The sequence below is a fragment of the Bos mutus genome, chromosome 4, assembly GCF_027580195.1.
Source record: "Bos mutus isolate GX-2022 chromosome 4, NWIPB_WYAK_1.1, whole genome shotgun sequence".
NCBI classification, from domain to species: domain Eukaryota; kingdom Metazoa; phylum Chordata; class Mammalia; order Artiodactyla; family Bovidae; genus Bos; species Bos mutus.
Genome location: NC_091620.1, coordinates 102,675,000 through 102,702,725, shown reverse-complemented (window position 1 = coordinate 102,702,725; position 27,726 = coordinate 102,675,000). Strand labels below are relative to the sequence as shown.

Sequence of the window (27,726 nt, the reverse complement as noted above, 5' to 3'; positions counted from 1 at the left end):
GCAAGAGTACTGGAGTGGGGTGCCATCGCCTTCTCCACTAATGCCACCATAATAGCCTTATTATGTGTCATGATTCCCATTTTTCAGATGAAGAAATTGAGGCTCTGAGAAATTCAGTAATGTGCCCAAGGTCGTGGATTTGGCAAAGGCATTGGGTTGAGTTCTGTCAGTTTCAAAGCCATTCGGTTGCCACCGTGCCAGGCCTCCTTGGGTAATGAGTGTGTGACTGAGGAATGAAAAGGAGTTAATGGAGAGGCCATTCCACTGTTCTTTCCACTACTTCACTCTGTGAATGACTAATAAGCAAATACTCCCACAGGGTATTTGCATTTTAAAGGAGGAGCTCATTAACCCTAATGAATCTCTAATTGGTAGAATTGTGAGGGGGATGTTTCTGAGCACTGGGACTTTCTCCTGTGTCTTCAAGGTGTCTGGCTATCCTTTTCTCCTCGGTAGACGATCAGCTATTCTGGAATCAGAATCATGCAGTAGAATGCAGTCACAATCTGCTAGTCTGCCCCAAATGCAACTGAATGAATTAACAGGGAGTTGTAAAAAGAATCATCTAAAGGAAAAGAAGTGTGAGTTAACATTGTATAAAATGAATGCTCAGGAACTAAATAACAAATTTGACAATGTGGAGGATTTTAAAAGTCAGTAAAAAATATTTCATATTCATTTTCACTTCAGAAATGTTATAGTAGCATTTTCTGTAGTGTGACACTCTGCAAGATTTTAATAGAGTGAATAAAGCGGTTTTCTAGTCAAAAACATGGTGAAAATTTCTTTTTAGTTTCTTTACTGAATTTTTCAGAGCCTTTACTGTGTCAGAGTACGTTGAAAATCAACCAGAAGGGAATGCATTCGGTAGGTTTTTCCTCATACTTTTGATCAGAGAGCTATTTTTTCCATGGGAACCCCTTGAAACTAGTGTTTTGAAGACTGCATTCTCAGATATGAAGCTCTAGATAATTCCTCTCTAATAAAAGGAAAGAAAGAAAACACGTTTCTGTGTTCACAGTTGTTCATCTGTAGGCAGGCTCCAGTGCTTTCCACACCAGGCCATCCCCTGTCCTGTTGGATTCTAGGGTGTTCCAGTAATAACACCCTCCTTACCCAGATAAGATCTGGACAGTTTAGTTAAAAAAATAAAGACAGATGAAGAACAGATTCTCATTTTTATTGCCTATCGAGCTGGTGTTGAAGAACGTGGCTTCTGTCAAGAAGCAAATGGGTTTCCTGTTCTGAACCCCATTAGGTTGACCTCCACCCTGTTAAGAGTGTGCTGGGCTGGGGCAGCCCTGCTCCGGTGGGAGGGCCCCTGGGCAGGGTCAGAGCAGAGGGGAATGAGCAGCAGCAGGAGAGCCGGGAGGGGAGTAGAACAAGAAGAACCCCGTTAGCTTTGCCCTCCCACATCACCAGCCCAGTGACAAGAATGGAGGGAGAGACTGGGGGGAGGTTAGTAACTAGGGTTTCCTCCACATTGAAGGAGGCCTAAAGAGTGAGAGTACTCCCGACTCACCCACCACCCCCTCCCCAAAAGAGATCTCCTCTGGGGGACCCAGAGAGGCATTCAGGTTTCCCTGGCATCACTGGCAGCGTCTCCTCTTTCCTTTTCCCTTGTGCCTGGTGCTCATTCTTCATCACATCTCTCCTCTCCCTCCACCCAGGTCACCCAGTAGAATGAGATCATGAAGACATGCTCATCACCAGCCCTTTCTCATCTCCTTATATAGCATAATTCAGCTTTTTTTCCTAGAAGAGGTAGGCTCTAAAATAGAGATCTGGAAACTGCAGCCTGACTCAACCCACTTTTGTAAGTAAAATTTCATTGAAACACAGCTCCACTCAGCAGTTTATATATCTGTGGCTGTTCCCAGCTACAATGGTAGACTGGAGAAGTTTTGACAGAGAAGCCTAAAATATTTCCTGTCTAGCCTCACTAGACTAAAATACACATGAAATTTCACTTCAGTCCTTTAAGTTCTGAAAGAGCTTCGTTAATATGCATGAAGCCTTTCTCCTTTAAATTGCCCAGGCTCCTCTGTCCATGGAATTATCCAGACAAGAATACTGGAGTGGGTAGCCATTCTCTTCTCCAAGGGCATCTTCCTGACTCAGGGATCAAACCTGGGTCTCTTGCATTGTAGGTGGATGCTTAAACGTCTGAGCCATCAGTGAAGCCCACACAGTAAAGTCAGGGAGGAGGGAAATTGGGATAAGAATCAATTGTGGTATTATAAATAAGACTTTATGAAATGTTAATACTATGAGTTTTTTTCTTTTTTTTAATTGAAGTATAGTTGCTTTACGGTATTGTGCCTGTCTCTGCTGTACAGAAAAGTGACTCAGTTATATACATATACACATTCTGTTTCAATATTCATTTCCATTATGGTTTATCCCGGGAGATTGGATACAGTTCCCTGTGCTATACAGTAGGACCTTGGCATTTATCCATTCTCCATGTAATAGTTTGAGTCTGTTTTTGTTGTCTTTTTCCTTTTAAATAGCTGAGTTGCAAATGAAAGTTTTGAATCTATGGGTGCATGCTCACTCAGTCAGTCATGTCTGACTCTGCCATCCTAGGAACCCGCTAGGCTCCTTTCTCTGTCCATGGTATTTTCCAGGCAAGAATACTGGAGTGGGTTGCTGTTTCCTTTTCCAAGGGAACTTCCTGATCCAGGGATCAAACCTGCATCTCCTACATTGGCATATAGATTCTTTACCACTGAGCCACCTGGGAAGTCCTATTGAATCTATACAGCACATAAATTAGAACTAACTCATGTCTGAAAACTGAAGCATCATTTCACATTCATCACATGCATTTTTATTTTTATTCTTGAAGTGTTTTACATTCATATGGGTTATTACAAGTTAGAGAAACTAATTGAATTTTTACTGTGATAAAATAATTCTTCAGTGAGAGGAAAATGGTTCTGTTTCACTGTGACCTGTTCTTGTCTGTTTGCTGTTTGTATAGTTTTCATTTTGTGCCTTTGTTTGTAGAGAATAACCTTGGAGGTTGCATTTTTCCCGATAATCAGTTATTGTCTTGAGTCATCGCCAAATATGGCATTTCAGGAAATGGTGATGGTACAGTTGCTTCCAGGCAGATGTGTTGTGTGGTGTCAAGAGCACTGGCTGACAGCCTTTCTGGTTATTCAGGCAGCAGGGAGGTTGGGACTTGCCTGCTGGCCCAGTGGTTAAGAATCCACCCCACAGTGCAGGGAACGTGGGTTCAGTCCCGGACTCCGGGAGCTGAGATTCCACGTACCCCAGACTAAGCCCACGCACCACAACCAGTGAGCCTACACTCTGCAACAAGAGAAGCCACTGCAAAGAGAAGCCCACGCAGCACGACTGGAGAGTAGCCCCTGCCCGCCACAGCTAGAGAAGAGCCCCACACTGCGATGAAGACCCAGAGCAGCCAAAACTGCACACATACATACATAAAAAGTTTGGTACAGATACTTGTCTTGAAATCAGAAATTGGCAAAGGAAGCATAGACTTGAATGATTTCACCCAAGTACAGTGTTTGTATGGCTAGGGGATGGCCCTATAATCATTTTAAAAGATTAAAAAAAAAACCTTAGAGTGAATGCCGTTTCATATTGGATGACACATACTTTCTTCTAAACCTCAGGCATGTGAGTTATTAAACACCTGACTCAGTGTACAGGGACTTGCATGACCTTGGCTGCGTATGCTGCTGGGGTCTCAGTGGTCTCATTCCCTTTACCCAAGCAAACTAAACAACTTGTGGATTGGTTTTGCCATCCATGAACTGGGGGTTGATTTGCTCATCCCTAACTTTCAGAGAGAAGGTGGATTTCTGAGAATAAGACTCTTCCCGATGTGCAAATAAATGGTCAGTTTAGATAGTAACTTTTAAAAAATCAGTCAAAATTAGTAATAAAAGTAAGTTGACATAATTTTTCACTTAATGACTATTAACTTTATTATCCTATAGATGTAGTTTAAGTTCCTAATGCTTTTGTTTCAACATGATTTTTAAAAAATCATTAACTTTTTAAAATCTAACAAGTTATGCCCCAATTACCAACCACTGGTAACAATATATCAGAATGGTATTTAATAAATTTGCTTTTTAAGTTTCACAAATATGTTTTAGAGGAAAAAGACTAATTATATGCTCAAATAAAGCTTTTATTACATACTAGTTAGTATTGTCATGGGCTTCCCAGGTGGCTTAGTGGTAAAAAATCTGCCTGTCAATGAAGGAGATGTGGGTTTGATCCCTGAGTCAGGAGAATTTCCTGGAGGAGGAAACGGAAACCCAGTCTGGTATTCACAAACAGAGGAGCCTGGCGGGCTATATAATTCATGGGGTTGCAGAGTTGGACCTGACTGTGTGACTAAGCACACATGCACAGTATTATCACAGTTTTATAGGCTAGAAACTATAGACAGAAGTTCACTAATTTACTCAGCTAGTATTCATGAAACACCTACCATATGCTGGGTTCTGACCAACAGTGTGAATGCCATACTTAGCTGAGAAAACAGCTTGTAGGCTGGAATATGCATGACGTGCTTGGATTTTAAACATTTAGTGGTTTACTTTATCTTATGTCAATAAACTACCAACTTAATTCTTGCTTAATAGTTTTAGAATTTAACAGAATTTTATTTAATTCTTTAAAATTTTACAGGGCTCTTTCTTGATTATAGCCATTGGTAAACTTTTGTGTTCCACTGTGGAAAAATTAAACCCAGCCCAGACTTAGATACTTCGTTGGCTCCAGTGAAGACTGTGACCTTCCCCGCATTAACAAATTCCTAACCTTTAGTGTCAGCCAAGTCATGGTGTGTGGATTTTGTAATCTTCCCTCTTGTGGACATTCCTGGGCTGGCCTAACTTTATGGGAAGAACAGATTGCTAGATTAACTTCTCATTGTGCTTTTAACAAGTAGATTAATGGTTTCTTTACCTACCATGTGTTAATCACAGATGATTAGTGTTAGTCAATAAATTAACATAGACTATTAATACATTAAATTATGCAAGTACTGACCTAACTGTATTTCTGTCTGTCCTGTGTCCTTAGAGGCAGCCTAGTCACCAGCTTGGTTTAGTAATATAACCCACCCAGGCACCACCTTTAGGAATTAGGCTATTAACTGAACGCTCATTTATGAATTTGTTCATTGTTCTTTCCTGTTGTAAAAATGGTTTGACATATGGTTAATTATTACATACAAACATACATACTCTGAGGCAGATCTACAGAGACACAAATAAACGCTTATAAAGAGTAAAACTTCTTAAAAGACACATTTAGAGGACAGTTACTCATGTTAGAAAGATGTCTAATGTTTGAAAGTAATTTGCTTTATCTATTTAAGTTACAGGAGAAGGCAATGGCACCCCACTCCAGTACTCTTGCCTGGAAAATCCCATGGACGGAGGAGCCTGGTAGGCTGCAGTCCATGGGGTTGCTAGAGTCGGACACGACTGAGCGACTTCCCTTTCACTTTTCACTTTCATGCATTGGAGAAGGAAATGGCAGCCCACTCCAGTGTTCTTGCCTGGAGAATCCCAGGGATGGGGGGAGCCTGGTGGGCTGCCGTCTATGGTGTCGCACAGAGTTGGACACGACTGAAGTGACTTAGCAGCAGTAGCAGCATTTAAGTTATAAGGTTTCCTAGTTTATTTGAAATATAACTTTATTTACAAAATATAAATTCACTTGATTTTTCCAAAGTAAACCTGTATAAAGCAGGATACATTTCTGGTTCAAATTGTATGTCTCTGTATTTATGATTTTTGTGACCTCTATAAAATTACTATTCTTAAATATTAACTGTTTACTCCGCAGTGTGAACATACAACAGCAGAAGATACTTCATTTTGTTTTGGTACATCAAACAAAATTTTATTTAAATCTCATTTTCTGTGTTATTTGAAAATTTTTCATTCTGTATTTAATTATAATAAAGATATCCCGTGTTCTTCTATTAAAATTAGTCCTTCATTGAAAATCCTGAGTTTTCAGTGAAAATTTTCAGTAAAAACTTATAGGTAAAAATACCCGTTTACCTATAATTTCTTTATTTTAAATTTCTTTTTAATTGGAGGAGTATCGTGTTGATGTCTGCTGTACAACACGATGAACCAGCCGTAAGTGTACGTACACCCGCTTCCTCCCAGGCCTCCCTCCACCCCGTCCCAGCCCTCTAGGTCAGCACAGAGCAGCAGGTTGGGCTGCCTGTGTTACACGTGGTGTCATATATATCTCAGTGCTCCTCTCTCAGTTCGTCCCCCGCTCTGCTTCTCCCGCTGTGCCCACAAGCCCATTCTCTGTGTCTCTCTATTCCTGCCCCGCAAATAGGTTCATCTGTACCGTTTTTCTAGATTCCATATGTATGTGTTAATATACAGTATTTGTTTTTCTCTTTCTGACTTCCTATAACAGGCCTTTTTGTGGGTGAGTAATACTCCATTGTGTGCATATACCACAGCTTCTTTATCCATTCATCTGTTGATGGACAGCTGGGTTGCGTCCACGTCCTGGCTGTTGTAAATAGTGCTGCAGTGAATGTTGGGGTACACGTGTCTTTTTGAGTCACGGTTTTCTCAGGGTATATGCCCAGTAGTGGCGTTGCTGGGTCATGTGATGGTTTTATTCCTAGTACTGTTTAAGGAACCTCCATACTCTTCTCCACAGTAGCTGCCCCAATTTACATTCCACCTCAGTGCAAGAGGGTTCCTTTTTCTCTACACCCTCTCCAGTGTTCATTGTTTAGTAACAAAAGATATTTCAAATAAGTAGTAGACAGTTTGGCCTCAATGGCATGATAAAGTTTTGGGTTTTTTTTTGTTTGTCTAATAGGAGATACAGCGCATGAACAGAGAGTGGCAGCAAGAGGCAAAACCTCAGACGTAGAAGACAACCAGCCTTTGGAGGTAAGCGAAGCTCAGTGAGCCCTTTTGGGGTAAATCCAAACAAGTCACTGTGATAATAGAGTCCTCTGAGGATAAACAGTCACTTCATTCTGGCCATGCAGACAGGTGCCGACGTACCAGGAGAACAGGTGAGCTGCCAGAAATCAAGGCAGGTTGGGCGGCAGTGACTTCCCAAGTACTAAGCTTTTCCTAGTGCCGGAAGTGGAAACTTCCTGTTGGAAACAGAGGCATAGAACACCGAAGTTAAAACATTTGAATTATTTTTGTTGAGTGATTATTTTCTAATATGTTTGAGTAAATGGGTAATATATGAACCTATAGAGAAAGGTTTGAGAGTAACTTCTTCAGAACTGCCTTACATTAGCATTTCCACCACCACAGTGCACGCCTTGACATTGTTCAGTAAAAACGACTAGAATTTTTATTCTTTTTCCACGTAAGAAAGTTATTTGCTTCTGAGTACTTGAGAGTGTAGTTCACTTCCTTTCATGGTCTGTGTGGAAACATGCTGACCTTATTGAATCACTGAAAGAATCATTTTTAAGACTGGGAGAATGGTAACTATTGGAGTGGAAGAGATATCCATGGATTTTGAAACGTTCTGCGTGGTGACACACCTCTACTTTTTGTAGAGAGGGTGTTGCATATAACTGGAGTGAGGTCCGGGCACCTGGCCTCTTTGATTCATCACTGTATCCACAAAGCCAGGCACAGAAAAGGAGGTCAGAAGTATTTGTCAAATGAATGAATACAATCATGAGTTATAAGTAGAGCGCAATATTCATCTTAAAGGTTTTGGGGTTTAGATTTTCCACAGTGAGTAAATATTTTATAATCAAGAGAGAAACTTAAAAGCAGTTACTTGGGAAGTAAAATTGATGTAGAAAAAGAAAAGAGCCATATTTCCAATAAAACTGGCATTTGTTTTTTTCTATTAATGCATGCAAGTGGTATTCATTAAGCAATGACTGTGTTCAGTGCAGTGTGCAAGCGGCTGAGTATATAGTGGTGGAAAAAAAAGATACAAGGACAAAGAAAAATCTGCAGTATATGTGTTGCAGCATCTTGATCTCTTTACTCAGATATTTAGTGAATACTGAACATAAGTAACATCTTTTTTTTAATTGGGGGTTAATCGAGTTAGTTTCTGTTGTACAGTGAAGTGAATCAGTTATGTGTATACATATATCCCCTCCCTTTCAGATCTCCCTTCCACCTTAGGTAGTAGCATCTTTGATAGGAAATAAAGGTTGATGTATTTGAGCTTTAGGAAAGAACCACCAAAATGGTTTAGAAATCATCCATGATTACTTCAGTTTTACTGCTTAGGTATGTATGTGATTCAGCGGAAATGTCTGCCGAACTCAATTATTTTTAAAAGTCAATTTATTGATAGGAAGAATTCCAAGATTAATTTTGAAGGAAAGAAGCTTTTGAGAATAGATCCTCTGAGATTTGAAACTAGCTCATTGGAACTACTTCACTTACAAGTTTCTAAACAGTTCGGCCTTTACTTGAGCAAAGAAAACTATTGATCCCTGGCCCTGCCACCCCGAGGCTTCTCTCTGCTGAAGTTTTCCCCATCAGTGTTAAATAGCATCACCCTCTGAAGAGTGGTTTAGAATCATACCCCTGGGGTACCCCTGGCTCCTTTATTTCCCTCACTCTACATGCATTCCCACCAGTTAAGTCCTGTTTCCTCCCCTTCCGCATACATCCAGACTCTAGCCACTTCTCAGTGTGGGCACTGCTAGAATCCTAAGCCACCAATTTCACCTGGACTCTCTGCCTCCATTCTTCCCCCTTAAGTCTGTTCTCTTCACAGCAGACAGAAATTGGATCAGATCACATCACTCCTTGACTTCAAGCCCACTGACCACCCACTGTGTGGACTCAGTTGCTCAGTTGTATCCAACTCTTTGCTACCCCTTGGACTGTAGCCCACAGGTGCCTCTGTCCATGGGGTTCTCCAGGCAAGAATACTGGAGTGGGCTGCCCTTTCCTACTCCAGAGGATTTTCCCAACCCAGGGATCAAACCCACATCTCTTGCATCTCTGAATTCACAGGTAGATTCTTTACCACTGGTGCCACCTGGAAAGCCCTAGGAGTTATCATAAATCTATTAATTTAGATTATTTTTGACATTCAATACATTAGCAGGATGAAGTATTATGATTTCAGTTGGGTTTTTGAAAGATATACATCTGATTAAAATGTAACTATTATAGCTAGCAAGAAAGATTCTTATTATTTTCCTTTTTAATGGCTATACAACAAATGTTGAAATATTGTTTATAATGAAAACATATTTGATCAGTTTGTATAGGTTCCCTAGAGCTTAAAAATAACACTCTTAGTTACCAAAATATACGTTGTTTTTCTAAGAACCCTTTGGAGAAGGTAGATTTTAGTGCCCCCAGATGAATTTTTCAGTGAATTCAAATAAACATGTAGATTGACTACTATTTTCAAGGAATTTGGTTGGACCTGGGGCAAAGAGGATATAAAGCTATGTAAGACTTCATGATTCTTACTTACATTCTCAATCTATTCATGAACATCAGACAACTTCACAAGTCATTATAATAAAAGGTGGAATAAACACATTTCTTAAACTCCATAACTACAAAGATAACTGAGATTTCAGTGGAGGAAGAAACATCATTAGTGAGAATCAAGAAAGGCTTCAGTATTAGGTGAGCTTTGAACTATGAAAAAAATTTTTTTTTACAATTTATGCAATTTTATATATTAATACAAATTCCTGTGAAATGAAATTCCTCATTAACATTTTAGACATACAGAAGCAAATCATGGATTGAAACTACTTTCCACACATGGATTTCAATGACAGATTAAAAAAAAAAAAAAACGAATGGAACTTGGCCTATGCTATACTGTAGTTTTAATGGCAGTTACAATATTTTGTTAAGTAGTCTGTGTTATTTTCCCTTACACTTTATAGCCCAAGTATACTTCAAAAACTGTGTTGCCTCTCCAAGTACAGCTTTCCCACAGACATCATGGAAATTCTAGATGAAATATATTTGAAAAAAGGAGATCTGGTTTGGGCATCAAATAAGCTACATTTTACAAAGTTGAAGTAGGACTTATTTTAATGCACAGAAGATTCTATGAAAAGCAGCATGTTTATTTGTATTAAATAATATGTGGGATTTTTACTTCATGAAACTGAAAATAATGCAGCATTCATTCCAGGAAATCATACTTTCTCGAGTATGTTTGTCTCTTCTTTACCCCGCCTCTGTCAATATTTTAGGTTTCTCTTAATGATGACTTTATTTACTACTGTTTGTGCTTTGGCTTTCCCCGAATATAATCCTAAAGTATCGTTCCCTAAAAGAGGGTAACTTAAGGAGGCAGTGAACTACCTAGTTATCAAATGTGGTTCCCCCAGGTTGCGCTTTTGCCTGTGTATTAATCCCCGTTAGTAACTCTTCACAGAATTCACATGTTTTTCGTGTGTAGCATATAAGCTCCTGTAAACCCGTATTTGAGCTGATTAAAATCAAGTCATTAGACTGTAGTACTTGAGGAAAAAGTGATAATTTGGAACTAATTATCCAGTTCGAAGTTTATCTGCCTCCTTCTGCTCCTTCTCTTTTTTGTAGCTGCCTCTCTGGGTAAATTTTGGTGGTGAGTTGTAATGACATTACAACAACTTCCTGTTTTTTGCTGCTGTAGGAGCCAGGGTATTTACAGCTCAGGGGGATAAACCCACAGATTAATGGGGGAACTGGTTTTGAATTTTTGTCATGATTCACCTCTGCAAGGAATTAACAATATAAGTAAGTAATTAGTCATTCTTTTCTAATCTTCAGTTGTGGAAAGTGTTTCATATTGTGAAAACTAGAACGATATTACTGATTTACTACTGATTGTTTTTTGGTCTGTAGGTATATTCTGAGAGCTATGAATATAGAAATATCAGTTTTTTAAATAGAATTGCATCGATTTTGGTGACTATTAATTTTAAACAGTTTTAGCAGATACTTTTAGATTGCATTTGTTGAACTTAAATTTATTTGTACTACAAAAATAATTTTTTACTTTGCCTTTCTTATCCTCTTTATTTTATTGAAGTACATTTGACATACAATAGTATATTAGTTTCATGTGTACGACATAGTGCTTCAACATTTGTACACATTGCAAAATGATCAGCTCAATAAGTCCAGTTACCATCTGCCACTATACAAAGTTAGTACAATATTATTGCCTGTACTCCCCATGCTATACCTTACATCCTCATGACTTATAACTGAAAGTCTGTATTTCTATAACTGCAATTTGCATTTCGTTTTGGTCTCCAAGACTGAGGAATATGTTTATTTATTTGGTTCACCAACCTAAAGATAACAAAATGCAAAACAAGCCAATAAAAAAGTCCCCACAAAACCACAGTTCCGTTCGTGTGTTTGTCTTGAGTGACAACTAATTCACATATGCATATGGAGACACATATAAAATAATAACTAACAGATGGTATAGCTGCAAAGTAGGATTTATAAAGATTATTATCAGCTGGTGGTACTGAGATACTGTGGTTATACTGACAGAAGACACAAAAATTGCTTATCATAATAAACTGTGACACTAATATCCCCCCAACTTCTGTTAACCAAAGTAGCTTACCGCATATTTAATACAGATTTTTTAATGAAGACCTAAAATAATCGTACAGCCAGTTTGTACTAGGGAATTTAATAGATAGCAGTTGTAAAAACAGTAAGATTAGTAAGAACAACAACAAAACATTTGCTAAGATCGTTAAGTGCATAATAGTAGAATCCCCGGAGAGTGAGGTAAGGATTTGGGGGACTCTGTTTGTTCATGTCATTTGAAGTACACATCTCAGTCTAGTGCAGTGGGCACAGTTTTTGTATTTTCTTACTTGCATTTTTCTGGATTGTTGAGTTACATGTGAAATTCATAGTTCAGTAATTTAGGGAACAAAATTGATCTTTTGAAAAAGGCATAGAATGGACATGTATTAATGAAATGTTTGCTCTTTTTTTAAAGTGTTTGTATATTTTGCTTTATGTCTTTTGACAAAGCTATAGGCCTTCAGATTCTGTAGGGATGAATTTTCTTGTTCTTTTTTTTTTTTAGATAGTCATTAAAATGAATGAAAATATCCTTGAAGTTTGTAAATTCCGTATGATGTAGACTTTGGTTACCATTCCTTAAAAAGGGGTATAAGATTATCTTATTAAAGACTGAATTCTGTGTAGAAAAAAATTAAGACTGGGTACTACAGAAAAAAGGAAACTTGAGTGATTCTCAGGAATAGCAAATATTCATCCCCTGGTTATCACGATTTTGGTTTTAAGATTTTTTAAGTATAACATTGATACATGTTAATAAGTTCATAAATTTACATTATGGGGGTTATAATGATGATTATGAAACTATTCTCACAAGATATTCATAATCCAAATACAGGTACAATGGAAATCGCTATTGAAGGCAGTTTAAATTGTTACACCCATTTTTGAAAGCATTTTGGCAATAAGTATCAAGAACCATAAAGACATTAACATACTTTGACAGTAATTCCACTTTTAGGATTCTAAGAAAATACTCTTAAATCCACAAGAGGTTGTGTGTGCAGAAAGATGGCAGTCCACTTAATGGAATATTTTTTAGTGTTCAATAAAATATAAAGACTCTTGGTTTCATAATTTCAGTTAGAAAATTTGAGGTGCAAAATTATATTTTAAACTGTGCAGAAAAAGATTATGTAATGCATAAAAACATTAAGAGTAATTGCCTTGGGAATGTTAGATAAATCGGAGAAGGCAATGGCACTCCACTCTAGTACTCTTGCCTGGAAAATCCCATGGATGGAGAAGCCTGGTGGGCTGCAGTCCATGGGATCGCTAAGAATCGGACACGACTGAGCGACTTCACTTTCACTTTTCACTTTCCTGCATTGGAGAAGGAAATGGCAACCCACTCCAGTGTTCTTGCCTGGAGAATCCCAGGGACGGTGGAGCCTTGTGGGCTGCCGTCTATGGGGTTGCACAGAGTCGGACACGACTGAAGCGACTTAGCAGCAGCAGCAGCAGGTTTGATGGTGAGGATTTTGCCTAACAGAAGAACTTTTTTGGATGGCAGCTGAGGCTACGGAGCAGTCTACTGAGGATGATCTTTGGGAAATATGTAGGCACTTTCCTACCTTGGCTTATTTATGATCTCTTAGTTAGTTGATCACAGAGCATTACATCTGATCGCGGTTTGTCAAAACACCTGTCCTCTCACCTAGGGGTCTTTCCAGCAGGGAGAAGAGTGAGTGACTGAAAGGTTATTTTTCACCTATCATTGGTAATCACAGGGCCCAGACTTTTCTCGCTGATCTACTTGACTGTCTATTTCGTTGTATTGGTTATAAAGTCATATTCCTCCCTCTTAGAGATTGTGGGTTACTGGCCTGAACACGTATTTACCTACAGACCTTGTTTTTTCCTCTGTATCTATGAATCTGAGACTCTTGGTTTGAAGATATTAATTTCTCCTTTTATAACAGTTTCTGGGAATATAATTTTATCCAAGATGAGTGAAAGGATCTTTGTGTTTTGTTTTCCTTATATAGAACTATTTCAAATTTTTGATTTACTGAGAAATGAAGCACAGCTGGATTACTGCAGTGCTTATGTCATTTAAATGGTAAATTTAATTCTTTGATGTGTTTATCCTCCTATGCAAGATACCTTTTGGGAAAAGATTTTGTAGCGCGCATCTCTCCAATCTTTGTTTTCACTTGAATTAGTGGGCCATATAATACAGTAGAAAGTACATTTTTTACTGAATTCCTCTGCTCACCAAGTGTTTGATCTTGGACAAGTTGCTAAGCTTCTCTTCAACTTCAATTCTTAGTCAATGAAGTCGAGGGATTAGATGCAGTGTCTGAGATCTTTTCCTCCCCACAAGTCCTGGCTCTTTACCTCTTTGGAAAGTAAACTGGAATTTTGCCACCAAATGCCAACCTTTATACTGCTTCTTTGATTGGAGGGTGGAGGAAGGGGGATGGCGGGAAACCTGCTGCATAATGAAGATTTTAGGTATTGATTAATCAGGCTTTTGTGCTGACTAGGAAGGAATTACCCTTGCAGGTAAATTGTCAGACTGCTAAAACCATTTCCAAGATCCTCGTTCTTGCTTGCAGAGTGTGTTTGGGAAAATGATAAATTTGGCCACTGGTAAAGAACAATTAAAATACCTCATGATTATGTCTTTAAAACTATAAACTTTGTACTTTTATATTTGCCAGATTAGCTTGGGTTGTTGATTGCTCGAAACACTGGCAAGATGAATCAGCTTGAGGCGTGCTCCTCGGAGTTTGTGAAGATCTTTTCCATCACTTCAGACTTGTTTGTTTTTGTTACTACGTCTCAGCCCTAGTTCAGTTTTGCTGGAAAAAATTCGAACAGAGAGGTCATAATTCTGATACTTTCTGGCTTCCGTTGGGTTAACAAGCACTGAAACATTATGTTCATTCATCCTGGCCAGAAAAGGCCAAACTGTGTGAGGTGTGTGAGGTGCCCCGCTTCCATCCAAAATGCACATATGGTGTGGGTAAGCCGGCAGTAGGACTTTGACGCAGTGTCTCAGCTCATGTACGCAGTCTGTTGCTCAGCACCGGTTACTCCTTGCCAGAAACCTGCTAACCTGCTGCTTTTGTAGCTCCACTTGATGAAGCTAAGGTACGCTTAAAGTGACCACAATGCTATTTGTTCAACTTGAGCAGTCTTAGTTTGTTAAACGTTATGTAACTGTAACCGCCTGCCTCCTCTGTTGATTCTTCACAATTGATTGCAATTAGAACCAAAGAACCGGAACCTGTAATTGCATTGCACAGAGCTACATCAGATCCAATATGTGTCTTTATTGAGTATGTTTCGAAGGAGGAACTGAAATGTGGAAATGCTGGCTTTTTGCTGAGAAAACCAGATTTGCTATCTCCAGTTGAGGAATTATTTTCAAAACCAGAGAGGCTATTCTGTGTATCTGTTGGTAGTCATTTGGTTGTCATCTTTCCAGTTTTCACTTTTGTAGTTTTAAAACACCACAGAATCAGCAGGGTGGGAGGTCCATGTTGGGAGAACAACTGTTCCCTATTTCCCAGAGCCATCTTTTTTTCTAATCCCCTGTTTTTTTAATTAGTAACAAATGGTCCTTATTTTTCCTCTTTGGCTCCGGTTACAGTCGTACCTGGTCACTCTATAGGGAGTTCAGATTAAAGCACAGCCCTATTTATGTTGTCTGCACACACAACTAGAGATTCTTTATCAGAAGGATAAATTTCACCTGACTCTATGCAGTGGAAAACTGGCCTGCAGGTATGTACTTGGCCTAATTGGCATTTTCTGAATATTCCACTTTGTACCTTACTGAGGATTCTTGTGAATATGCTTATGAGAGTGCACCAACATGAATACATAGGGGAAAAAATCACACCTTAGTTAAGCTCAGCTAAGTTTACATAGATTTTACATTTTTTCCCCAGACCTAACAGGCCCCATTTCTTACTGTATATCAGGTTTTTTAAAAAATGAACTCCTGTGTTCATCCTGTCTTGTTAAATAACTGGTATTAATTTCTACCTGTTCAAGGACTGTTTAATATCCACTTTTGGAATGTCATATTGTTAGGTACATGCCTTTCACACATTACCTTTTAAATTAGTTAAGAAATCATTATGGGTTTGAATTCCTAAATTTTCTCTAATACTAGTTATGTAATACAAAGTGTGTGGACTAGAGCCTCCTAATGTAAAAGCAAAAGGCCATAATTTTTTTATAGGGAAATGCAACCCAAATTTTCTGTGCCTTTCTGTGCCTTTTTGTCCTTGGAGAAGGAGAAAAGACTGGCATATAAGTACTATACCTAAGAGCCCAGTGCCAGTGGACTGAGTACAATTTACATAATAATAAAATGCCCCTGAAAACTTTCTCAGAACTTCTGAACTGAAAAGAATCAGTAAACTGTTGCATAATCCTACTTCTTAAGTTGGTTTCGGTTGGAGAATAATTTGAAGAACATGCTGTCTCTTTGTTCACGTAGATATTCCGGGATTTATTACTAGATCAAGCTGGCCCATTGGAGAGCTGTGTATTCCTATCTCATTGCTTCAGTGCAGCACAGATTGCCTTCCCTGAGCTGTTTTTCAGCTTGATTGAATAACTCTGTGAGAAACTGTTGTGTGGAATACACTGTGACATTTATCATGGAGGAATTACTGAGACATTGTCTGCTCTCTTCTATAGTTGCCCCTGTGTGAAGTCCCACTCAGGTCTTCTGATTTCTTACTGCTTTTATGCTAACAGAAAATATTTTGTTTCTCCTGAGGTGGTAATACTCTTTCTCATGGCCACTGTGAATTTGGTACCTAGTCACTTTTTTTTTCCATTGTGCTTTGGCAGGAGGTAGCTCAGACCTAAATTTGTAGCTCAGTTTTAGTAATTATTTAGAACTGTGTAGAATATACATCAGCTTTCTTTATTTTCTTCTTATCTCATGCTCCTGTATTTTTCCTGGTTATGATTTTTAAATTTATTGTGAGTCTTCTATTGGCTGCTTCAAGTTCATTGTAAAGAGGAAAGAGTTAACATATGCATTTATCTGTATATTTATGTATTAGTTATATAAACAAGTATATATTTAAATTGTGCTTTTTAATAGGTTATAAGAGATACAAGTTACAAGATATATATGTGTGTGTGTATGTATGTGTGTGTATATATATATATATAAAATATATGTGGCCCCATGGACTGTAGCCTGCCAGCCTCCTCTGTCCATGCAATTTTCCAGGCAAGAATACTGGAGAGGGTTTCCATTCCCTTCTCCAGGGGATCTTCCAGACCCAGGGATCGAACCTGGGTCCCCCATATTGCAGGCAGATTCTTTACCGTCTGAGACACCAGGGAAGTGCAAGATACATACACAATTCCCAATTTTAATTCTCTCACTCTTCTTTTAAAAAATTACATGTGACGAAAGCATGAGCTTTTTTAACTTGAGAATGTTTGTGACACTGGGCACCTTGCTTTCTCTCTGCCATGCCTCAGGCTCATATGCTGATTTCCAGTTTAACATGATTTCTTCAGGTCCTTATTGACTGGAGATGATCAGCTCTGTCCAGCTGCAGTCAGGCCGTGTGCCTTAGGCACACGCTACCCTCAGCCTTGCGCATTTACCACTCCGAGGTCTCCTACTTCACACACTGGTTTTTCATGCTCTAGATATGCTCTAGGTGGTTTCCCTGTGGAATCTGAGGTATCAGGAGGAGGACCTAGAGAGATACTGTCTTGGGAGCCATGGTTCATAGAAGCCCTGCAGTAGCATCAGTAGCTGCCAGGGTGTGAACTTCATCCTCAGACAGACAAGGAGCTCCAATCCTGGCTCTCCACGTATCACGATGGTACCTCTGATAAAGTACTTAGGCTTTCAGAACTTTAAGTGCCTTGCTGTAACATGATGATACTATTTACTTTGCAGCGTGTCTGTATACACAGTATCTGACATACCAGATACTCAATAAGAGTTTCTTTTTAAATTGGAAGAAAATCATGGTTGATGATTCCCACTCACACCCAAGTGGGATTGAAGGGATTGAATCGGTTAGGAATTGGGCTCAGAAAAGAGTCACAGAGACATGGAAGGTAGTGGCTTCAATTTAGGACTTTTTTTTTTCCCATGTGATGAGAAGACTGGTGGAAGGTGGTGGGAGCATTGTTTTAGGAGCTCAAGTATGGCCAGGCTGATGTCTTATGAGTCTTGGTCTTTTCCTCATAGTTGCAACATAGCTACTGCAACTCCAGCCATCACACCTCACTTCCAGGAAGCTGGAATAAGGAAGATAGCTGAGGGAGAATAAGAATACCTATGTCCAGAAACTTTCCAAATAGTTTCTAACAGAGTTTTGCTGGCTCTGTTGTGTCACACACTAGGCTATCGCTGGTGGCAGGGGACCCTGGGGGGTGTTTTTTGTTTAGTATCCTCAGCAAAATCAGGGTCCAGTAATAAGAAAGGGAAGATGAATACTGGATAGGCTGCAGGCAGTCTTTGATACAGATACCATCCTGCTTTGATTTTAGAAGCTTCATTTTCCCAACAATAGACGTGGAGAAATAGAGGGAAACACCCATTGGTGATAATAGGATCTGTTTGGAGGCAGAAAGACTTTGAGTAGTCAAAGAGGGGTGGAAAAATAAGGATTTACTTATTATTTTTTGAACCTATAGTAAGTTAGTGGTACTGGTAGGAAATTTACATATATCACCTCATTAACTTTAACCAGTGAGATAGGCTGTACTATCTAGATTTTATAGATCAAGTAACCAAGGCTCGAGAACATCAATTTCCCAAAGTCATGCCACCAGTAACAGTAATGGAGCTGGAATTCAGACTTGCACCCGAGTGACCACGAAACCTTTGCTGTGCACTGTATTGCTTTCCTGCGTAACTCGGGAGAAACTGTTATTGCACATTGCTCTTATTTTCTGTAGTGCCTTATACTCCTGGGGCCCATAGTAACTATATTTTGACCTAATCATTTGTGAACAGAATTAAAATGAGCACCATAAAAAGGATCTCTGCTGAAGGTTGTCCAGACCAGGCGGGGAGGAACAGGCGGTGGCGCTTCCCTCTCAGAGGGGCTGGTGGCCATCTCTGGATTTCTGCCTCTGGAGTCAGGAGCACATTCTTCAGGACAGAGAATGAGGCAGAGCAGCAGTGACCAATATCAAGAGGTCAGAATCCAAATTTAAAAGCTGACAGAAGGCTTGGCTTGAAGACGGATACCTTCTCAAGTCAGAAGCCAGGGCATCATCTTTGCTTTCTTCCCTCTTACCCACGCTCAACCCGGCTGATCACCAGGTCACTGTGTTTTTGCCTCACTTATCTGTCCTGTCCTCTCTCTCCCCACTCCACCCGCAGCAGTCCCGTGAGCGGTCCACTCATGTGGACTATTGCAGAGTTTCTCAAAGAGCCTTCTGTGCCCTAGTCTTACGTTCATTCAGCCCATTCACCACAGATCTGAGCGTGTACTTGCCTTATTTGATCACATCTGGGGCTCTTTGCTTCTTGCAGGATAAAATCCAGTAACTTTTGTCTGGTGTGCGTGTCTCTCCATGATCTGGCCCTGCCACGTGTGTAAACCTCCAGGTCTGTCCTGTGTCACTACACAGAGTTTCTGACCGTGCTGTGAACATCTTCCTTTCTCCTGGAGTTTATATGTGCAATTCTCTTTTTTCCTGGAGTGCTTTCTTTCCATTTTTAAAAAATCGTTTCAACTTTTTATTTTGGATTATAGCTGATTAACAGTGCTGTGATAGTTTTGGGTGGACAGCAGCAGGACTCTGGAATGCTTTCTTTATCCCTTCCCGCTTTTGAACAGTTTGAGTGTTGCCATTCACCCTTCAAACGCCTGCTCAAATATTTGGCCTCTTGGGTGCCAACTTCGTCTCCCTTGCTTATTGCTGCTGTTGTTCAGTCACCAACTCGTGTCTGATTCTTCACAACCCCATAGAGTGCAGCATGCAAGCCTCCGTGTCCCGCACTATCTCCCAGAGTTTGCCCAAGTTCACGTGCATTGCATTGGTGATGCATCCAGCCATCCCATCCTCTGTCACCCTCTTCTTCTTAGGCAGCATAAAGACCTCTCTTCTGCTCCCTCAGCACCGTCCATGCCAGTATTCTGGCTCCCTGTATCGTGACCAGAAGCGTCTTGACTGGGGGATCCTGGCTGATTCTGTATTGCGTTCTCTGTGCCTGGCGTTGTGCATGGCATGTGTCAGGCACTCAGTAAATGTATAATGTTAGTTGCTTCCAGGAATGAGTGCTTGAATTAGACCAAAGGCAGAATAACTTGTTCACCTTATTGCCTAAGGACTGGAACAGCCTAACTTTGGACAAAGTCCTTATTTTTTCAATGCTGGACTAATGGGAGTATATGTGTAAAAGTATTCCATCTCTCCAAACTGTATTATTTACATCAGGTTCTGCCATAGTTTCTGTTAGTTTTTCAGGTTGTCTTAATCAGTCCCATTAGGCCAGCTCAGCAGTGCTTCTGATTCCCAGATCCTGAAGAGGATCTTAGTTCTGTTATGTTTTAGTGTCTTTCCCCAAAACTCAGTTGTGTTTGGGATGTTTCTCCTTTCTATTGGCTGTTTCAGCATCCATTCCTGACTGAAGACACATTTTAAATGGTACTTTTAAAATGATTTTTAAAAAATTTTAAAATAGTGACTCTTAAGTGGTTTTTGGTATGTATGTTGCCTTCTTTAGCCATTTAAAATAGTACAGGACCTTCTTGCACAAGAATTAAGAAGTTGGCAAAATGAGTAAGTGATAAGCATCTGAAGTTTTTCTTCAAACCATGGGTATTATTGCTAGTCCTTAAAATTTTAATTCCCAGTTTGTAATATTATATGTCAAATACTGTTAACATTCAAAAATTCCTTACATTGTGCTATATCTGACAAGTTGCAAATAGTAACTGAAAGAATCTGAGATTGTTAAAAGCTGTGATCTTCTCTGTCTTATTTATTATTGTTGTTGTTATTCAGTCACTCAGTCGTGTCCAACTCTTTGCAACCCCATGGACTGCAGCACACCAGACTTCCCTGTCCTTTACTGTCTCCCAGGTTTTGCTCAAACTCATGTCCTTGAGTCGGTAATGCCATCCAATCATCTCATCCTCTGTCATCCCCCTTTTCTTCCTGCCTTCAATCTTTCCCAGAATCAGAGTCTTTTCCAATGAGTTGGCTTTTTGCATCAGGTGGCCGAAGAATTGGAGCTTCACCTTCAGCATCAGTCCTTCCAATGCATATTCAGGGTTGATTTCCTTTAGGATTGACTGGTTTGATTTCCTTGCAGTCCAAGGGACTCTCAAGAGTCTTCTCCAGCACCACAGTTTGAAAGCATTAATTCTTTGGCACTCAGTCTTCTTTATGGTCCAGCTTTCATATCCATATGTGGGACTTCTGGAAAAACCATAGCTTTGACTAGACAGACCTTTGTCGGCAAAGGATGTCTGCTTTTTAATATGCTTTCTATTTTTGTCATAGCTTTTCTTCCAAGGAGCAAGTGTCTTTTAATTGCATGGCTGCAGTCACCATTCTCAGTGATTTTGGAGCCCAAAAGAAGAAAACCTGTCACTGTTTGCACTTCTTCCCCATCTATTTGCCGTGAAGTGATGGGATCAGATGCCATGATCTTAGTTTTTTGAATGATGAATTTTAAACCAGCTTTTCACTCTTCTCTTTAACCCTCATCAAGAAGCTCTAGTTCTTCTTCATGTTAGAGTAGTATCATCTGCATATCTGAGGTTGTTATTTCCTCAGGCAATCTTGATTCCAGCTTGTGAGTCATCCAGCCCGGCATTTCACATGATGTATATGAGTTAAATAAGTAGGGTGACAATATACAGCCTTGACATACATACTCCTTTCCCAATTTTGAACCCAGTCCGTTGTTCTCTAATGCCTAAAAACAATACTTACAAATAATAAGTGTCAAATAAATAGTTGTGGAAGGAAGGAAATTAGCAGTGGCAGTAGCATTTCAATTAACCAGTGCCTGGGAAGCCTGCACTGGGGTGAATGTCCAAGTCCAAAGTCAGTGAAAGAGAATTTCCACATTTGCACACCAGACCAATGAAGACCTTCTGAACTCACACTTGTGCAAAAGGGCCATTGAATCAAACAGAAAGAGGTGCACCATTGGTAATTGGATAAATCTCCAAGGGTGTCACTTATTGTTTTAAAGTTCTGCCTCATGCCTATTGACATTGAGACCCAAAATCAGATTCTTGCTTTCAACTTCAATAGTTGTGGTTTTGCTGTGAGAGAAAAATGGACTCAGCTTCTGGTATAACATTCTTTAGTCCTCAAAAGATCCTGTGAGTAACTTCATTTTTATCATTGTCTAACTAAAACCTGGTTATCCTGGTTAATGGATAATTCCCGAGTTTCTTATCCAAGTTCATTTTGAACTATTTATTTGTTTAAATATTTCTTAAACATTTATTTGGAGCAAGACGCTGTTAAACATGTCTAAAAATGTTGGAGATATTATTTTGTGGAAGATTTGTGGTTAAAAAAATTTGTGTTACACACCTAAAAGCTCATCATTGCAAGATTATGCAAGATGGTAGGCCATAGTTGAACTCCAGGATTAGAAGCTATAATTCTGTCTCTCAGAGGCAGTCTTCCCTCAAGCAAATTTCAGGGCATCATAGAGCTAACTATCAAATAACCAAATGAATCAGTTAGCCATACTACTTATGGCTTTCCTTAATCAAGTAAGTATTAAGGAGTTTTATTAATAAAGAGCTATAGGAGAATGTGAAATCTGAAGAAGATATGAGAAATATAGGCTAAATTATGGATGAACTATGGGTAAGAGCAACATATGAGAAGGCTTAGTTTTTCTGACATATCTTACCTAATCACACTGTAAGTGACTAAGAGGAATATTTTGGTTCTATCTCCAGAATATTTGGAGTTGGTTATAACATATATAATTCCAGTAACTTTCTGGTTTCTAATACATTGCCTATAACTATTAGTCAAGTCAAAACCCAATCTTAAAATTTCCTAACAGTAAATGTGAAAGAAGACAGAATCCAGCAACACATCAAAAAGCTCAGACACCATGATTAAGTTGGGTTTATTACAGGGATACAAGGATTCTTCAGTATACGGAAATCAATCAATGTGATACACATTAACAAATTGAAAGATAAAAACCATATGATCATCTCAATAGATGCAGAAAAAGCCTTTGACAAAATTCAGCACCTATTTATGATTAAAACTCTTCAAAAAATGGACATAGAAGGAATCTACCTCAACATAGCAAAGGCCGTATATGATAAGCCTACAGCAAACATCTTTCTGAATGGTGAAAAGCTGAAAGCATTCCCCTTAAGATCAGGAAAAAGACAAGGGTGTCCACTTTTGCTACTGTTATTAAACATAGTTCTGGAAGTCCTAGCCACAGCAGTCAGAGAAGAAAAAGAAAGAAAAGGAATCCAGATCAGGAAAGAAGAAGTAATTCTCTCACTGTTTGCAGATGACATGATACCGTACATAGAAAACCCTAAAGATAGTATTAGAAAATTACTAGAGTTAATCAGCGAATTTAACAAAGTTGTAGGATATAAAATCAATACACAGAAATCACTTGCTTTTATATATACTAACAATGAAAAATAAGGAGAAATTAAGGAATCAATACCATTCACCATTACAACAAAAAGATATAAATATCTAGGAATATGCTTGCCTAAGGAGGCAAAAGAACTGTACACAGAAAATTATAAGACACTAGTGAAAGAAATCAAAGATGACATAAACAAATGGAGAGATATTCCATGTTCCTGGGTAGGGCGAATCAATACTGTGAAAATGACTATACTACCAAATGCCATCTACAAATTCAATGTGATCCTATCAAATTACCAATGACATTTTTCACAGAGCTAGAACAAAAAATTTCACAATTCATGTGGAAACACAAAAGACCCCGAATAGTCAGAGCAGTCTTGAGAAAGAAGAATGGAGCTGGAGGAATCAAGCTTCCTGACTTCAGGTTATACTACAAAACTACAGTCATCAAGACAGTATGGTACTGGCACAAAAACAGAAATATCGACCAATGGAACAAGATAGAAAGCCCAGAAATAAACCCATACACCTATGGGCACCTTATTTTTGACAGAGGAGTCAAGAATATACAATGGGGCAAAGACAGCCTCTTCAATAAATGGTGCTGGGAAAAACTGGACAGCTTCATGTAAAAGAATGAAATTAGAACACTTCCTAACACCATACACAAAGATAAACTCAAAATGGATTAAAGACTTAAATGCAAGACCAGAAACTATAAAATTCCTAGAGGAAAACACAGGCAGAACACTCAGTGACATAAAGCAAGATCCCCTATGACCCACCTCCTAGAGTAACAGAAATAAAAACAAAAGTAAAGAAGTGTACCTGATTAAACTTAAAAGCTTTTGCACAGCAAAGGAAACTTATGAGTACAGTGATAAGACAACCCTCAGAATGGGAGAAAATAATAGCAAGTGAAACAACTGACAAAGGATTAATTTCCAAAATATACAAGCAGCTCATAAAATTCAACACCAGAAAAACAAACAACCCGATCAAAAAGTGGGCAAAAGACCTAAACAGACATTTCTCCAAAGAAGACATACAGGTGGCTAACAAACAGATGAAAAGATGCTCCACATTGCTCATTGGTAGAGAAACGTAAATCAAAACCACAATGAGATACCACCTCACACCAGTCAGAATGGCCCTCATCAAAAAGTCTACAAACGGTAAATGCCGGAGAGGGTATGGAGAAAAGGGAACACTTTTGCACTGTTAGTGGGAATGTAAATTGATGTGGCCACTATGGAGAACGGTGTGGAGAGTCCTTAAAAACCTAGGAATAAAACCACCATATGACCCAGCAATCCCACTCCTAGGCATATACCCTGAGGAAACCAAAATTGAAAGAGACACATGTATCCCATTGTTCATTGCAGCACTGTTTATAATAGTTAGAACATGGAAGCAACCTCAATGTCTATCAACAGATAAGTCTATCAACAGATGAATGGATAAAGAAGTTGTGGTATATATACACAATGAAATATTTATTACTCAGCCATAAAAAGGAACACATATGAGTCAGTTCTAATGAGGTGGATGAACCCTGAACCTATTGTACAGAGTGAAGTGAGTCAGAAAGAGAAAGATAAATACAGTATTCTAACACATATATATATATGGATTCTGGTAAAATGGTACTGAAGAATTTACTTACAGGGCAGCAGTGGAGAACCAGAGAATAGACTTATGGACATGGGGAGAGGGGAGGAGAGGTAAGATGTATGGAAAGAGTAATATGTAAAATAGATAGCCAACGGGAATTTGCTGTATGGCTCAGGAAACTCAGGGGCTCTGTATCAACCTAGAGGGTTGTATGGCTCAAGAAAAACAGGAGCTCTGTGTCAAGCTAGAGGGAGATGGGAGAGAGTTTCAAAAGGGAGGGGATACATGTATACCTGTGGCTGATTCATGTTGAGGTTTGACAGAAAACAGCAAAATTCTGTAAAGCAATTAATCCTTCAGGTAAAAGTAAATCAGTTTAAAAAAAAGAAAGAAAAGTATAAACTGTCATTCATTGTTTAAAAAAAGATATTAATTATGTTACATCTTGAATATTCATTTTTGAGGACTAAATACTGGTACCTCTCTGTCGCTTATTTTTCTTCTAACGATCAACCCTGACTCAGCTCTTGAAAATGGCTTGCTGAGTTTCAGTTTTGCATGCAAGCCCTTAAGCGGTCCTTTGTAGTTTCACAAGAGCTGAAATGCTTGTTAGTCTGGAATTTAGTGGATTTTAGTACTTATTTGTTTTCAGTTTTTCTTTTCTTGATTTTTTGGAACTCTTTTCATGAGGAAACTCCATGGTTCTTAACAGTTAGTCATAAACCAGTTAGGAATTATATAGTTTACCTTTTTGGAGCACTATTCAAGCGGCAAATGTAAAGATGGCAAAATCTCACTTCATCTTTGGTGATGTGGCTGATCCTCAGAGAAAAACCAGACTCCTCAAGTTTGTGGCAGAAACAGAAATGTGGCCAGAGAAAGCGAGTAGTTTAAGAAATACTTGTTTTTAATAAAAATTAAGCATAGCCTCTTAGACTACAATCCCTGTTTCTAGTGGTATAGCTTTTTTGTGTTTTTACTGTGTTCATTAACACAAAGGATAAGTAAGCTCACTAGTAGCTAGAGATTTGACTTGCAGGAAAACATTAGGTAGTAATTAAGAACACGGCCTTTTTCCCCCCCAAAGTTGTGAAATTTTAACTGCACTGCCATACGTGGTCTCTACTTGGTACATGTAGCTGTTGAGCACTTGAAATGTGACTCGTAGTCTGAGATGCGCTGTAAGTGTAAAATACAGACTGGGTTTCAGAAACATGATATGAAGGAAAGATTGTTAAATATTTCAATGATATTTTATGTGGATTTCATGTTCCCATGATAACATTCTGGATATATTGCATTGGGGGGGAAAAGTATTAAAAGGAATTTCACCTGTTTCTTTTAACTTTCTTACTGTGGCTACTAGAAAAGTTTAGAATACAAATGTGGTTTGCTTTATAGTTTTACTGGACACTGCCAGTCTAATAGGCTAAAAAAAGTCTTAGTCTGTGTAGTAAATATTAATTATTAGTATGTTTAGCTCAGTTTTCAACCTCTTGAATAGTCAGTGCTTTTGGAAGTCTGGGAACCCCGATCATTTCTTTTGCTTTTTTCAAGGGCTGCACATTGAAGCCACTGTTCTTTGCAGTTGCCAACCCTGGTTCAGTTGACTGATACCAATTGGTAGATAGTTCTAGAAGGAATAAGTGCTGCTTTATGTCCAAATGAATGAACTGCACCTACTGTTTCTCTGCTTTACACCTTTTCCCCTGATGACTTTTACATGGTTTTTCCTAACGGACTGATATTTATAGTAACATAGATCTAAATTCATGCAGGTTTTCAAAGACCCAGTTCATATTATTACCTTATACCATAATTTACAATATATCATAAATCATCACACCTCATCATCTTATTTACAGCCTTTGAATAATATTGTCACTTATTATCATGTTATTATTGATCAAAAATATTGATAAAACAGATGAGATTTTGTGATCACTCTTTTGTAAGAAACCAGTTGAAGCAGAACCTACATGTTGCAGGATCTGGGAAGCAAATGTTTATGAATAATCAGCTTTTTTCCTTTGTGTGAAAAAAAAATCGTAAAAAATCTGTATGCATTTTATTTTAAATTCTCTAATTTATGAACTGTTTGATACTAACCTAAAGTGTTTGGGAGCATTGAGATTAGTAGAGTGAAGTCACATTATGTTAGGCAGGAAGCGGCAGTTGGATAGATGTTGATAATAATAAAATCTGTAAAGGTCATTCTGTGAAAATAAATGTAATACTTAAATTACTCAGTCATTTACTTTCTCTCAAAAAGTAATAAGTTAATCTTGTTCCCCCAAAAAACCTCTGAGACTGGTAGTTTCTTTTCAATTCCTTTCATCTTAGGCCATCTTTTGTATATCATGCAAAAGGCCATACAATTAGCATGAAATGAGAGAGTGCTTTTTAAATTTGATGAATAAGGGCTCTTTTTTCCTCCAGCTGTTCTGCATGCAAGGTGGTGGTCTGTATCTCACCAGCAGACAGACTATTTGGTATCTACTCTATAAGTAGCTCCCAGTTTTTATATCTGTGCCTTAATGAGGAAGGAGGTCTGGAAGTAATAAAAGTGAGCTTAGAGTGCATCGGAAAAAAAAAGAAAAACCACAATGCCTGAGTGCAGTGCTCCAAGATTCCCAGTTGGGCATTTAGGGCTTCTCTACCTTGCCCTGGATTCCAAAGATGGCCCTGTCACTCTCTTTTTCTGGCAGTCAATTGAGGACATATTAGTAAGACCTCCCTGAACATGAAAAACTTTTTCGGGGGTGGATCTCTTTTCTGTCATTTATCATGAAAGTATGCTTTGTTAACATACTTTTTTTTCCCCTCAATGTTATCTCTTGAAAAGTTTTTATGCCTCTGTATTCTTGTGGGTTTGCTTTTTAGAAATACTTGTCTTTGAAGTTGTAATATTTATGTCAGTGAATATTACTTATTCTCTCTTTAAAAATGGTAATGTACTGTTTCATTAGTTAGAAGT

At 38.7% G+C, this 27,726-nt stretch overlaps 1 protein-coding gene across 1 annotated transcript in view; it reads left to right on the top strand.

Annotated features, from left to right (window-relative positions):
* Positions 1-27,726, top strand: part of UMAD1 (UBAP1-MVB12-associated (UMA) domain containing 1) — a 275,271-nt gene that overhangs the window by 153,617 nt on the left and 93,928 nt on the right. The window contains exon 4 of the mRNA XM_070368863.1: positions 6,862-6,935. Within this exon, the coding sequence (XP_070224964.1) occupies positions 6,862-6,935 (74 nt within the window). The remainder of the gene's footprint in view (positions 1-6,861; positions 6,936-27,726) is intronic.